Source organism: Grampus griseus (assembly GCF_964374135.1).
Source record: "Grampus griseus genome assembly, chromosome: 3".
Taxonomy (NCBI): Eukaryota; Metazoa; Chordata; class Mammalia; order Artiodactyla; family Delphinidae; genus Grampus; species Grampus griseus.
In genome coordinates, this window is record NC_139019.1 from 7,408,351 (window position 1) to 7,422,215 (window position 13,865).

Consider the following 13,865-nt stretch of genomic DNA (forward strand, 5'->3'; position numbering starts at 1 on the left):
GTTGCTTTTCATTAAATGTCATGTTTTTCAATACTTTCTGTAACAAGGAAAATAAAAAAAAAGTTGTCTTCAATTATATTTCAGTCCTTTCAATACTTTCTTCATCAGTATCATGAATGTTCAAGATTTTTCTTTGCAGAGAGAGGGGAGGTGTAGAGTCTGTTATCCAAATGCTAAACAAGTGGTTATTTTACAGAGTGGTTCTTTAGGATGTTACTGTGGACCAGACAGGTGGGCTACCAGGCTGATGCGCGACAAGGAGCTCCCTGAAATACCATGAAATCCACAAGTCAGAATAAGGCGAGCTTCACGACAGCATGTAGAACACGTTCCCCCTTCATCGTGTCTGTACCTCTGCTCTTTACACTCACCTACCCCAGGGACAATACAGTAATGGCAGCAAGACCAAGGGTAGAGCATCTCACACCTCATACCATCACCTTTACAGATATAAGCCAGGTTGAATCCCTGGGTGACCTCAGGCAAGAAGCATTCCAAGTCCAAACATACACAGTATCATTCAGATTGAGAAGATGGAGATCCATGGTGAGTCACTGTATGGCCACATTCAGATTCTTCATTTTATCAATACTATAAACCTTGCGGAGGTGGGGAGGCTCTCATATAAAGTGCCTAATTTCTTGAATTAAAACATCATGAAGATTTACGCTCAAGGTCAAGAAGATGTTCACATTTCTAAAGACTTATTCCATTGTGGGTGGTACAGTTATGAAAAAGCTCAAGAAAACAACTGACTTGTTAGAAAAATGGACTGAACACAATAAAAAAAACCCTGCACACCATGGCTCATTAAACAATGATCAAGAATTGTAGACCAGATTTTCACGATTAGATTTTTGTTGCTTTTAAGAATGTGTCTTTTTGGCAGCAATGGGACACTAGTGGCTTGAAATGCACTTGAGAGTACCCAAACTCCATCTCTGAAGTCTTGGAGACATGGGCAGTCATGGAGCACAGGCCTTGAGGAACTGGGGCAGTTACAGGAAGCCAAAAATAGAAGAACTCTTAGTACTCATCATAGTTATTGAGATCTGTAAAGTAGGCATTAGAATAGGTCTTCCCAGTGAGATGTGGGTTGAAGTATTTGTTTCTTTCCTCTAAGATCAAGTTGTTTTTGTTAAATGCCTGTAAAAAATGAAATAGAAGATTTAGGAATATTCAGTAAGTAGTATTTCAGAAAGAGAATATAGTTAGGAGACAATTACAGTTGACCCTTGAACAATGTGAGTGTTAGGGGCACTGACCCTCCTCGAAGTGGAAAACCAGAGTATAACTTATAGTCTTCCCTCCAGATCCATGGTTCCTCCATATCTGAGGTTCCCCTGTACCCTCAGTGCTGCATCCTGGATACAACCAACCTCTGATCGTGTAGTACTGTAGTATTTAATACAGTAAGTCCCTACATACGAACCTTCAAGTCGCGAACTTTCAAAGATGCAAACACGCATTCCCATGTCCAATCACATAAGTTAGTTCACGTGTCTGGTGTACATTGTCACATGTGTGCATCCTCTACAAGTGGTTGTGCTTTTGTGTACTTTACTGTACAGTACTGTATAGAGTACAGTGGTACATCTTTATTTCTTGCCTGTTCACTCGATGCCAGCCCCTGGATGCCAGCTGTTGTACTGTACTACTGTACTTTTCAAGGTACTATACTGTAAGATTCAAGTATTTTCTTTACTTTTTGTGTTTGTTTGTTTTTTATGTATTATTTGTGTGAAAAGTATTATAAACTTATTATAGTACAGTACTATATAGCCGATTGTGTTACTTGGGTACCTAGGCTAACATTGTTGGACTTTCGAACAAACTGGACTTACGAAGCACTCTCAGAACAGAACTCGTTCGTATTTAGGGGACTTACTGTATTGAAAAAATCTGCATATAAGTAGACCTGCACAGTTCAGTATTGTTCAAGAGCCCACTGTATGTGGAATTCGAGCTCTCTCCTAAGGCTCCATTATTTTAAGATGTGTTTTCTCACTTCTCACTTGCTTCCTCACATCATTTGCTGAACACTTGCCTGGTAACTAGAATGAGGCTGGTAGGCTTTTAGACCAGACTGCTTCTGAGCTTTACTCAGAAAGTCTACTTTTGAACTTTAGTCAGGAAGTTTCCAAGTGTTAGAAAACCTAAATCAAAATCTCCCAGAAACCTAAAACTCTAGTGATTTCAAATTCATAAACGCTTTGAATATTACCACTTATAACTGGATAGGTGTTTAAGCAGCTTTTGGATTGTCATTGGTAAGAGATTTTGAAGGAAAATATTTAAATAAATGCACGGGATTCTTAGTTTCTCTTCATTTTCTACACTTGTTGGAAGGTGACTACCGTGGCCATTTCTGACACAGATGCTCTTCCTCATTAACAGTCATGAAAGTTACCCGTACTTTTAAAAAGCTAAACTGTCCGAGAAAGAGGGTAACTTTTAAGAGGACCAAAATAAAGATGTGAGGTCGTAGGCACGTCCAAATGCCCAGGACTCGTCTGGGCAAGGAGTCAGAAGAAAGTTCTAGAAAGATTCATTAGAGACTAGGCAGCAGTACTTTGCCTTCAGAGCAGCAAGGTTTCTGATGAAGTGCCTACTGGGTCTTCAGTGAGAACGGAAGACCAGCTAAATTATCTTCTGATGCTTGAAGCAGTAGTCACCACAGATAAGCTGATGGGATGGGATCACGTTGAGAGGGGCCACATTCTTGGGTCCTGGAGGTTTCTTCTTGAAGAGTCTTGGTTCTGAGAGGGTGCGTGGGGCGTGTTATTAATTCCTGGTGCTTCACTTCCTGGCTCTGTTATCTGATCAGTATAAGGTGCTGATGGACTCTGGATCCTGCTGTAAGTAAGACCCATGAGTAGAAGTGAATTGGCTCCGTCTCTGTGCATGTGGGTGCCTCATGGCGGGGGTGGGGAGGGCAAGTGTGAACACTGCAGCTCCCAGCACACGAGACCTTCCAACCAGTGGCAGTTGTAAGGGCTGAAGATATTCCGTACTCCCACATGGGAAGGAAACTGAATTTCAAAGGAAACCATCATAGCAGAGAGAGGGCATCAAATACTCCCTAAGAATATTAAGGGGAACCACCAACTTAACAGGAATATCAAAATTTAGGTAACTTAATGAAATATTGCCATTTGCAGCAACATGGATGGACCTAGAGATTATCATACTGAGTGAAGTAAGTCAGACAAAGACAAATATCATATGATATCACTTATATCTGGAATCTAAGAAACAATACAAATGAACTTATTTACAAAACAGAAATAGACTCACAGACATAGAAAACAAACTTACAGTTACCAAAGAGGAAAGGTGGGGGAGGGATAAATGAGGAGTATGGGATTAATAGATACACACCATTATATATAAAATAAAAAACAAGGATTTACTGTATAGCACAGGGAACTAGATTCAGTATCTTGTAATAACCTATAATGAAAAAGAGTCAGAAAAGAATATGTATGTATAACTGAATCACTTTGCTGTACACCAGAAATGAGCACAGTATTGTAAATCAACTATACTGCAATAGAAGAACAAAAGAGAAAAAAAAAACAAGAAAAAAAATGAAAGTAACTTAGCTCATGAGAACTCCCTGCATTCATGTGGGTGGTAGGGGAGGTTGGGTGCAGTAACAAGAGCCTGTGATGTCTTTCCAGCCACATTCCTGACCTCTTGTGTAGACACAGTAAGAACAACAGCCACTATTTGCTGGATGCTGGGCTTCATGTACCTTAGTCCATTTAAACCTCACAACAATGATACAGGAGTACATAGTGTTAACCCATTTTAAAGATGGAGAAACTGAGGTTCAAAGTAGTAAGTAACTTGTACTCTGAACCAGGATGCAAAATGCCTCAAATAAAAACCACTTTTATTTTGCCAGGCAGTGTTCAAGGCATTGTGTATAATTTACCTCACTTTATTCTCATTATCTCCAATTCACCAAGAAAAAAAATGGAGGCTCAGTTAGTATGAATACCTGGGAGAAGTCTACCCGGCTGGTAAGTGATTCATAAACCTAGATCTGTCAGGCTCACCCCTTTTCCACCTTTTCTTCCTTAGAACAAGAAGGAGACTGGTCATTCACTCTAAATCTCTGGGTGAAACACTGGGTTATTAATCACCCATTCAGGAAATTTAACACAATGCATCACCTCCCCCCACCAATTGCACCAGCACCAACATTACACAGAATTGAAGAAACTTCAGTATGCTTCAAAGTTATAAGAAGATAGTCTTTATAATAATGTAACAATTGTTCTCAGGATGCCATCCTGGGGATTCCTGTAATGGACCTGTACCTGGACATGTATATCTGATTGACCAAACCCCATCCTCATTTCACTGCTCAGCATGTGCAGGTCCTCAGCACGGAGCTCTTCTCTTTGGTGGGACTGCTCTTTGTGTGCTGAGGCACAGTGGAGGCAGATCTGGATGGTGACCAATCACTCGATAGTTTCCAGCATTTTATTTGTTGCCATTTCCATGTCCCATTTTTAACCTACTTCCCAATATGAGAAGCCACCTTTTCACAGGAACAGCGAAGCTTAAAAGGCATGTCAGAAAATGCTTGCTTGTTCCCTTTGTAGCTGTTGAGATGTCTGCCATGTGGCTGACAGGGTCCTGGTGCTCCGGCCGGGTGTCAGGCCTGAGCCTCGGAGGTGGGAGAGCCAATTTCAGGACACTAGACCACCAGAGACCTCCTGGCCCCACGTAATATCAATCGGTGAAAGCTCTCCCAGAGATCTTCATCTCAACGTTAAGACCCAGCTCCACTCAACGACCAGCAAGCTATAGTGCTGGACACCTTATGCCAAACAACTACCAAGACAGGAACACAACACCACCCATTAGCAGAGGAGCTACCTAAAGTCATAATAAGTTCACAGACACCCCAAAACACACCACCGGATGTGGTCCTGCCCACCAGAAAGCCAAGATCCAGCCTCATCCACCAGAACACAGGCACTAGTCCCCTTGATCAGGAAGCCTACACAAGCCACTGAACCAACCTCACCCACTGGGAGCACACACGAAAAACAATTGGAAATACGAACCTGCAGCCTGTGAAAAGGAGACCCCAAACACAGTAGGTTAAGTAAAATGAGAAGACAGAGAAACACACAGCAGATGAAGGAGCAAGGTAAAAACACACCAGACCAAACAAATGAAGAGGAAATAGGCAGTCTACCTGAAGAAGAATTCAGAGTAATGACAGTAAAGATGATCCAAAATCTTGGAAATAAAATGGAGAAAATAGAAGAAACATTTAACAAGGACCTAGAAGAACTAAAAAGCAAACAAATAATGAACAGCACAATAAATGAAATTAAAAATTCTCTAGAAGGAATCAATAGCAGAATAACTGAGGCAGAAGAACAGATAAGTGACCTGGAAGATAAACTAGTGTAAATAACTACCACAGAGCAGAATAAAGAAAAAAGAATGAAAAGAATTGAGGACAGTCTCAGAGACCTCTGGGAAAAATTAAATGCACCAACATTTGAATTATAGGGGTCCCAGGAGAAGAAGAGAAAAAAAAAGGGACTGAGAAAATATTTGAAGAGATTATAGTTGAAAACTTCCCTAATATGAGAAAGGAAATAGTCAATCAAGTCCAGGAAGCACAGAGAGTCCCATACAGGCTAAATCCAAGGAGAAACACACCAAGACACATACTAATCAAAATATCAAAATTAAATACAAAGAAAAAATATTAAAAAGTAGCAAGGGAAAAGTAACAAGTAACATACAAGGGAATCCCCATAAGGTTAACAGCTGATCTTTCAGCAGAAACTCTGCAAGCCAGAAGAGAATGGCAGAACATATTTAAAGTGATGAAAGGGAAAAACCTACAACCAAGATTACTCTACCCAGCAAGGATCTCATTCAGATTCAACAGAGAAATTAAAATCTTTACAGACAAGCAAAAGCTAAGAGAATTCAGCACCACCAAACCAGCTTTACAACAAATGCTAAAGGAACTTCTCTAGGCAGGAAACACAAGAGAAGGAAAAGACCTACAAAAACAAACCCAAAACAATTAAGAAAATGGTAATAGGAACATACATATCGATAACTACCTTAAATGTAAATGGATTAAATGCTCCAACCAAAAGACATAGACTGGCTGAATGGATACAAAAACAAGGCCTATAAGACACTGATGAAAGAAATTAAAGATGATACAAACAGATGGAAAGTTATACCATGTTTCTGGATTGGAAGAATCAACATTGTGAAAATGACTATACTACCCAAAGCAATCTACAGATTCAATATAATCCCTTTCAAACTACCAATGGCATTTTTCACAAAACTAGAACAAAAAATATCACAATTTGTATGGAAACACAAAAGACCCCAAACAGTTAAAGCAATCTTGAGAAAGAAAAACGGAGCTGGAGGAAACAGACTCTGTTACTTCAGACTATACTACAAAGCTACAGTAATCAAGACAGTATGGTACTGGCACAAAATCAGAAATATAGATCAATGGAACAGGATAGAAAGCCCAAAGATAAACCCACGCACATATGGTCACCTTATCTTTGATGAAGGTAGCAAGAATATACAATGGAGAAAAGACAGCCTCTTCAATAAGTGATGCTGGGAAAACTGGGCAGCTACATGTAAAAGAATGAAATTAGAACACCATACACAAAAATAAACTCAAAATGGATTAAAGACCTAAATGTAAGGCCAGACACTATAAAACTCTTAGGGGGAAAACATAGGCAGGACACTCTATGACATAAATCACAGCAAGATCCTTTTTGACCCACCTCCTAGAGAAATGGAATAAAAATAAACAAATGGGACCTAATGAAACGTAAAAGCTTTTACACAGCAAAGGAAAACATAAACAAGATGAAAAGACAACCCTCAGAATGGAAGAAAATATTTGCAAATGAAGCAACTGGCAAAGGATTAATCTCCAAAATATGCAAGCAGCTCATGCAGCTCAATATCAAAAAACCAAACAACAATCCCAAAATGGGCAGAAGACCTAAATAAACATTTCTCCAAAGAAGATATACAGACTGCCAACAAACACATGAAAGGATGCTCAACATCACTAAACGTTAGAGAAATGCAAATCAAAGCTACATTGAGGTATCACCTCACACGAGTCAGAATGGCCATCATCAAAAAATCTACAAACAATAAATGCTGGAGAGGGTACGAAGAAAAGGGAGTCCTCTTGCACTGTTGGTGGGAATGTAAATTGATGCAGCCACTATGGAGAACAGTATGGAGGGTCCTTAAAAGACTAAAAATAGAACTACCATGTGACTCAGCAACCCCAGTACTGGGCATATACCCTGAGAAAACCATAATTCATAAAGAGTCATGTAGGGGGCTTCCCTGGTAGCGCAGTAGTTGAGAGTCTGCCTGCCAATGCAGGGGACATGGGTTCGTGCCCCAGTCTGGGAAGATCCCACATGCCGTGGAGCGGCTGGGCCCGTGAGCCATGGCCGCTGAGCCTGTGCGTCCGGAGCCTGTGCTCCGCAGAGGGAGAGGCCACAACAGTGAGAGGCCTGTGTACCACAAAAAAAAAAAAAAAAAGAGTCATGTACCACAATGTTCATTGCAGCTCTATATACAATAGCCAGGACATGGAAGCAACCTATGTGTCCATCGACAGATGAATGGATAAAGAAGATGTGGCACATATATACAATGGAATATTACTCAGCCATAAAAAGAAACAAAACTGAGTTATTTGTTGTGAGGTGGATGGACCTAGAGACTGTCATACAGAGTGAAGTAAGTCACAAAGAGAAAAACAAATACCATATGCTAACATATATATGGAATCTAAAAAAAAAAGTTCTGAAGAACCTAGCGTTAGGACACGAATAAAGACGCAGATGTAGATAATGGACTTGAGGACATGGAGAGGGGGAAGGGTAAGCTGTGACAAAGTGAGAGAGTGGCATGGACATATATACACTACCAAATGTAAAATAGATAGCTAGTGGGAAGCAGCCACATAGCACAGGGAGATCAACTCGGTGCTTTGCGACCACCTAGAGGGGGGAAATAGGGAGGGTGGGAGGGAGATGCAAGAGGGAGGAGATATGGGGATATATGTATACATATATACAATTATACCCCAATAAAGATGTTAAAAATAAATAAATAAGGCAGATCATCCAAAGAATTTGAAGAATAGATACATGTATATGTATAACTGAATCCCTTTGCTGTGCACCTGAAACTAACACAATGTTGTTAATCAGCTATGCTTCAATATAAAATAAAAATAAGAGGAGCCGCTTACCTTGTCCCCCACCCTGTCACCTATGCCACCACCACTGAGCTTTGCCATCAGCGTCCACCTGCCTTCTCTGCACACCTGGCTGCAGCGGAGGCTGCTGATCCCTTACCTTGATGGCCTCCACCGAGTCATACTTGTCCAGTTTGTTGATGTGGTTAGTTATGCTGGTGTTGAGAGGGGCGGGTGCAACGGGGTGGATGACGGTGGCATCGTGGGACTGCTGCTGGTACCGCTGGCAGTAGGTGTAGACAAGCAGCGTAAGAAGGCAGCCCAGGATGGAGCTGCTGAGCCCCACGGCGATCATGTGGAACAAGTTGAACTCTGGGAAGACAACGTCAAAAGTGAGGCCACCCTGGAAAAGGACGCGCTCCTCCCCAGCTCAGTGGGCTCAGAGAAAAAGAGAAGGACGCCATGGAAAGCTCCACACTCCTTCTAAAACTCAGGAAATCATAGGGCCTTCCTTTGAAATGTCGTGGCCGCCAAGACACTTCTCTGCAGCGAGTTCAGTGTAGTTTAAGTCAACGCTCTTATGGATTATAACCACCGTATAATATGGTGATCTTTTAAAGATCACCAAATACGCTAGCAGAGACACTTTTTTCTTTAAAGGCTTGTAAGAGACGGTTCTTCTGTTTCAAGTGCAGCATGATCTGTGGTCTGGGGGGTTTCTAGGGAACATGTTTTCCGTTTCCCTGAACAGGCTGAGTCCCTGCTTGCAGCCTGGCTGTGTCCCGGGAACAAAGCAAGGATGTATCTAGTACTTCCAATCACTGCTCACCTGCAAGCCCGACTATTTCCCCCTCCTTTATCATTTCATTTTATTTAAAAATGTGTTCCGATTATATCGTTCTTATGTTTTCCATTACGTTTTTTGGAATATGAAGATACACATATTGTATAACATTTGATTGCATGAAAATAAAAGTGCAAAAGGATATACAAGAATAAATCTTGTTTTCTTTCTGAGAGGAAACCACTGTCACCACCTTCTCCTGTGCTCTTCCAGAGGCACTCTGCGCACTTGCATGCTATATGTGTGTGTTGTAAACATTATCCTGGGTACCATTTTTTCACTCACATTGTATTTTGGAGACTTTTTAAAGAAAATGGCTTACTCCAAAGAAACAAAGGATTTGTGTCAAAGGAATATGATCTATTAATGGTCATGAAATGACTCTCTTTTTTTAAAGTGTTTTTTCTATCTAATAGCATCTTTAAGTAATTTTCTTTGAGTTATAAATACACAATGTTGAATAAACAAGCTGACATGGACTCATGTCTCTAAGACAGGATTGGTTTGAGTGACATCAAGGTAGCTTAACCAAGAACTGCTTAATCTCTGACAAAGAGCAACAAAAGAAAAAAAGATATTCATTGTGTGTTGGCAAAACACCTTACAATCAAAATTTTAAGCCTTTCAGGGAATAAAGACAACATCTGAGCCATGACCATGAAGCTGAGATTACTGAAAATCAGGTAAAACAAAACAGGACCTCAATTTTTCTATGCTGTGTTGGCACCGTATAGCTAACCAGTTGCCTAAGGGTTCTTGGCCCTATGTCTCCACTGCACATCCTGGGGATCTGGCTTTTCTTCCAAGGTGTCCCCTTCATGCACCACCAGAGGGCTGAGTGACACCCTGGCTCTCCCTGCACCCAAATGGGACCACTGAAGATGCCTGCTGGGCACCCCTGTGGATGCCGGGTGAGACTGCTGGGCCATGTGGGGAGGTCCCCAGGGCTCTCGGGGAGAGAAGACCCGTGAGTTTGTCTACTACACCCAGGTTCTGGGATGTTTTCTCCTTAAACACCTGGGATCCTCCCGAGGACTCTCTGAGCTGTCCTCGCCTCACCTGGGATCCACAGCACAGGTGGAACATCCTTCATCCGTCCCTAAACCCTCTAAGCTTCTCCCTTTAAGCTGTGCCCCTTTGCTGTTCCTGGACACTGTTTTTCGGGGCCCTGGGCCCTGGGAGGTAGATTCGCCCCAGGAGGTGGATGAACACCGCGCGGAGAGGCAGCCTCGTCTCTGTGAACCAGAACCAACGTACTCCACCCACGCTGAGACTCCAAACAGGTGACTCCCAACACGCGCCTCAGGTGTCTTCAGCACCTGAAGCTGGATAATCCAGGAGGACGTTACTAGAACAGTCCACAAATATCACCCACTCCCTGACATCCACCTCAATTTTTCACTTCTTGATTATCCTGTCACTGGTTTAACAAAGTGAAAGGAATCGCTAAATCTTTGGCTGTTCCTGATTTTGTCTGAAGACTCTAGGGCTGAACCTGGGACAGCTGGATAAAGCATCCAGGGGCCATTCTACCAGCAACCGCTAGAAGCTTCTACTCTAACCCTGAAGTTGCCCTCAAGATAAGCAGGAGTGATTTCATACCTGTTGTCATCTCTCGATACTTTAGCCGTTTGGACCCCCCAGGGTCAATGCAGCATATGAATAAAAGTACTTCTGCTGCACTGATAAAATAATATATAGAAGATGTATGGCTCTCTCCCTATGCAGGTACTTTGTTATTAGTCAAATGAATCATTCCTGCAGGTGCCTGGGGAAGGCTGGGGCCAGCTGACATCTTTATGATGATTATACAGTCTTTGTGTCTCAGGCAACTAAAAATAGCTAAGTTGGAACATTTCAATAGGCCTACATTTTTTCTGCATAAGTGAAAAATCAAGCCTATTAAATCTCTTGAATCTGCTTAGCATGGCTCTTTGCTTTGAACACAATGCTTTTTGCTGTTGATTTTGGTCAGTAAAGCTAGAATAGAAACCAACTACCCAGCGATTCAACTGGCTGATTTTCTGTGCAAAGTTTGATTCTTCTCGACAAACTGAAAAAAACATCCCCAAACATCCTTGCTAGGTGATTGTTTTTACCTCTCAGCTCCACAATTAGCCCCATCGGACCTCTTACCCACCTACTCTGCTGTGTCAATGTCAGCAGCCTAAGATCTAAACGATTGGTTCTGAATATTATAGAGTAATTAAAGTTTCTGTGATTGAATCAATGGCACCTCAAGGCTTGATCTGGTGCAGCCTTTGGAACAGCTGGTTCAGACACGCAGAAGCTGCCTTTTAGGATGCAAGTGAGCCTTCGGCACCCTGTCCTCCCGGGTGCTCAAGGCCTTGGCAGGACTCCCGTATCTGAACATTTTGGGATGTTTTCACTTGCCAGAAGGCTGGCCGAGGAAAGTGGTTTTTGAACTTGTGTTAGGCCTGGAGGGCATGCTGGCTGCCCCCAGGTTCTGCCTTGACCTCCCTCAGGGCAGGAACACTCTCTACAAGCTCTGCTCCAGTGGTGACCCCGGGTGTTGTCCAAGAGTGTCGCCTGACCGGGGCTGCTGTGGCTGCATCCCCCAGATACCCTCCTCTGGGACACTCTGCACCAGGCCCCTTTTCTCGTGGTGCTCCGGGCTGAAAGCTCACGCTGGGATCCCCTTGCCCAGATCCAAAGCTGGCTTCACTTAGACTGTTTGTGTGAACCTCATCTCTCTGACCCTCATGATCCCTATTTATAAAATACAGATAAAAAGACGTGGCTGCTCTCCCTTTCCTACAATTCCCCAAACAAAAATTTCTCTGAAAACTGATTTTTCATCACTCACCTGGCAGCGAAGCCTGACCTGACCTGATCATTTGCTGCAGAACCAGGATGACTGGCAGCTTCACTTCACCTACATTTCACGGCAACGTCATTAAAGAGGTTGGTTACGGAGTGCGACCCCCAGACCTCGCCGTGTCATACCTTATATGACCCGTATTACCCATCTATAATCTGAAGAATGCTGACTTCCAAACCCTGCTCTACCTCCAAGGGTTTTATATAAAGAACAGTGGCCTGTGGCACCCACACGAATGCTCTTTGTGAGGGTGAAATAGGATACCTCTACGGTGTCTGGCACACAGTGACTGCTGACCTAAAAATACTACAGCTATAATTCTTTTTATGTGAACCAGCCAACATTCATCTTGCAGCCGGATCCCCAAGTAGTGGCTCACTGAACTGACCCAGTCAGACACCAGACACTGCCCTTCTCAGGCACAGGGCTCTCTTGGGATATGACTTTTGGTTCCAGAGGGGCTGGGGCTGTTTGAGTCCCCGCTGTAAGATCAACACCCCTCACAAAACTGACACAGAGCGGGTGCTCAGGAAAGATGATTGAACAAATGGATTAACAGATGGCTGACTAAACAGATAGAGCGTCACAGATAGCAGATTCTTAACCAGTGTAGTTAATAAATAAGTACATTCCTAAAACACACCGATGAAAATCCAGATTCCTTCTGAGTGTGAGAGACCAAAGCCCATTGGGCTGAGCTGCCTGGGACCTCCCGCTGGAATGGATTATGTTAGAAATGGTTAGGAATAGTCCTAACCTATTAGGATTATTCCTAACCAGTTAGGAATCAGCTGCACACATGAAGTCCTAACCTATTAGGATTCCTAACCAGTTAGGAATCAGCTGCACACATGAAGATGCTGGTCTTGTGTGTGGTTTTTGGCTCTGACACCAAAGGTGGACCAGGGCTGGGCTCTGATCAATGGACAGCCAGTCCCTCCCATCCAAACAGGCTAGAACTAGATGGGAAAGTCCAAAAGCATTATGGATTTGACCCAGAGAATGTGATTTCTGTCATTCAGGGTTGCAGGAAGTTAGAAAAATATCTCTGGAGATAAAGGTATAGCCTTTTGCCCATAATAAAATTCTGACATTTTATCATTTCAGCAGTTTGGAGATTTGAGGCCGGTTTCTATGGATTTGCACTATACATATAAAGAAAATGGTTGAATTCTGTTTTACTCATAGGAAATCTAACTGTAGCTAATACCCAGATCACTGGGCCATAAAGCTTATGTCCACTCAACTCACCTGAAGGGCTTATTAAGCCAGAGTGCGGGGCCCCTCTCAGGGAGGTTCTGACTCTGTAGATGGTGGTGCAGCCTGAGAATCTGCATTTCTATCAAGTTCCCAGGTGATACTGATGATGCTGGTCTAAGGACCCCCTGAGAACCACTGATCCAAATGTCAAATATGGACTACTTAGCATTTCTACTGCCAAAATATAAGGTGTTTGGATTCAGGAGTTTCTCCAGTTTTATTTTAATTTTTTCTTGGCCAGTAGCTGAAACATCATATGAAACATATGGCAAGAGAAATGACTGGAAAATACCTGAAATTAATTAAGAAAAATAACTTACCTCCACACCTTTTCTCTTCTACGCTGCTGGATCTTGCCACAGATACTTCTGGAAAAACAAAGTTTAATCACAATGTATAAAGGGTGTAGGGAAGGAAGATCACATTAATGATTCATTTATGAAATGTCTAATGATTTTGAGTTTTATGTGAGTCAGTTTTCAAAAGCCTGATTAATTGTTTTTAAAAACGTATTTCTTTCTTTTTTTTTCTTAACCAACTGGAGATGTATTTGGTCAAGGTCACCTTGATTGGAAAGGGGTGAGATTCATTATTACAAAAAGAAAATGCTATGGTCCCTTGGGTTGAAACTAGGGCACTAGCTTCAAAGTAAGGCTGGC

At 42.3% G+C, this 13,865-nt stretch overlaps 1 protein-coding gene across 1 annotated transcript in view; it reads right to left on the reverse strand.

Annotated features, from left to right (window-relative positions):
• Positions 1 to 850: 850 nt before the first annotated feature.
• Positions 851 to 13,865, reverse strand: part of SEMA5A (semaphorin 5A) — a 349,482-nt gene continuing 336,467 nt past the window's right edge. The window contains exons 20-22 of the mRNA XM_082652404.1: positions 13,527 to 13,574; positions 8,421 to 8,632; positions 851 to 1,146 (exon numbers count right to left, since the gene is read on the reverse strand). Coding sequence (XP_082508530.1) covers positions 1,027 to 1,146; positions 8,421 to 8,632; positions 13,527 to 13,574 — 380 coding nt within the window. The 3' untranslated portion in view covers positions 851 to 1,026. The remainder of the gene's footprint in view (positions 1,147 to 8,420; positions 8,633 to 13,526; positions 13,575 to 13,865) is intronic.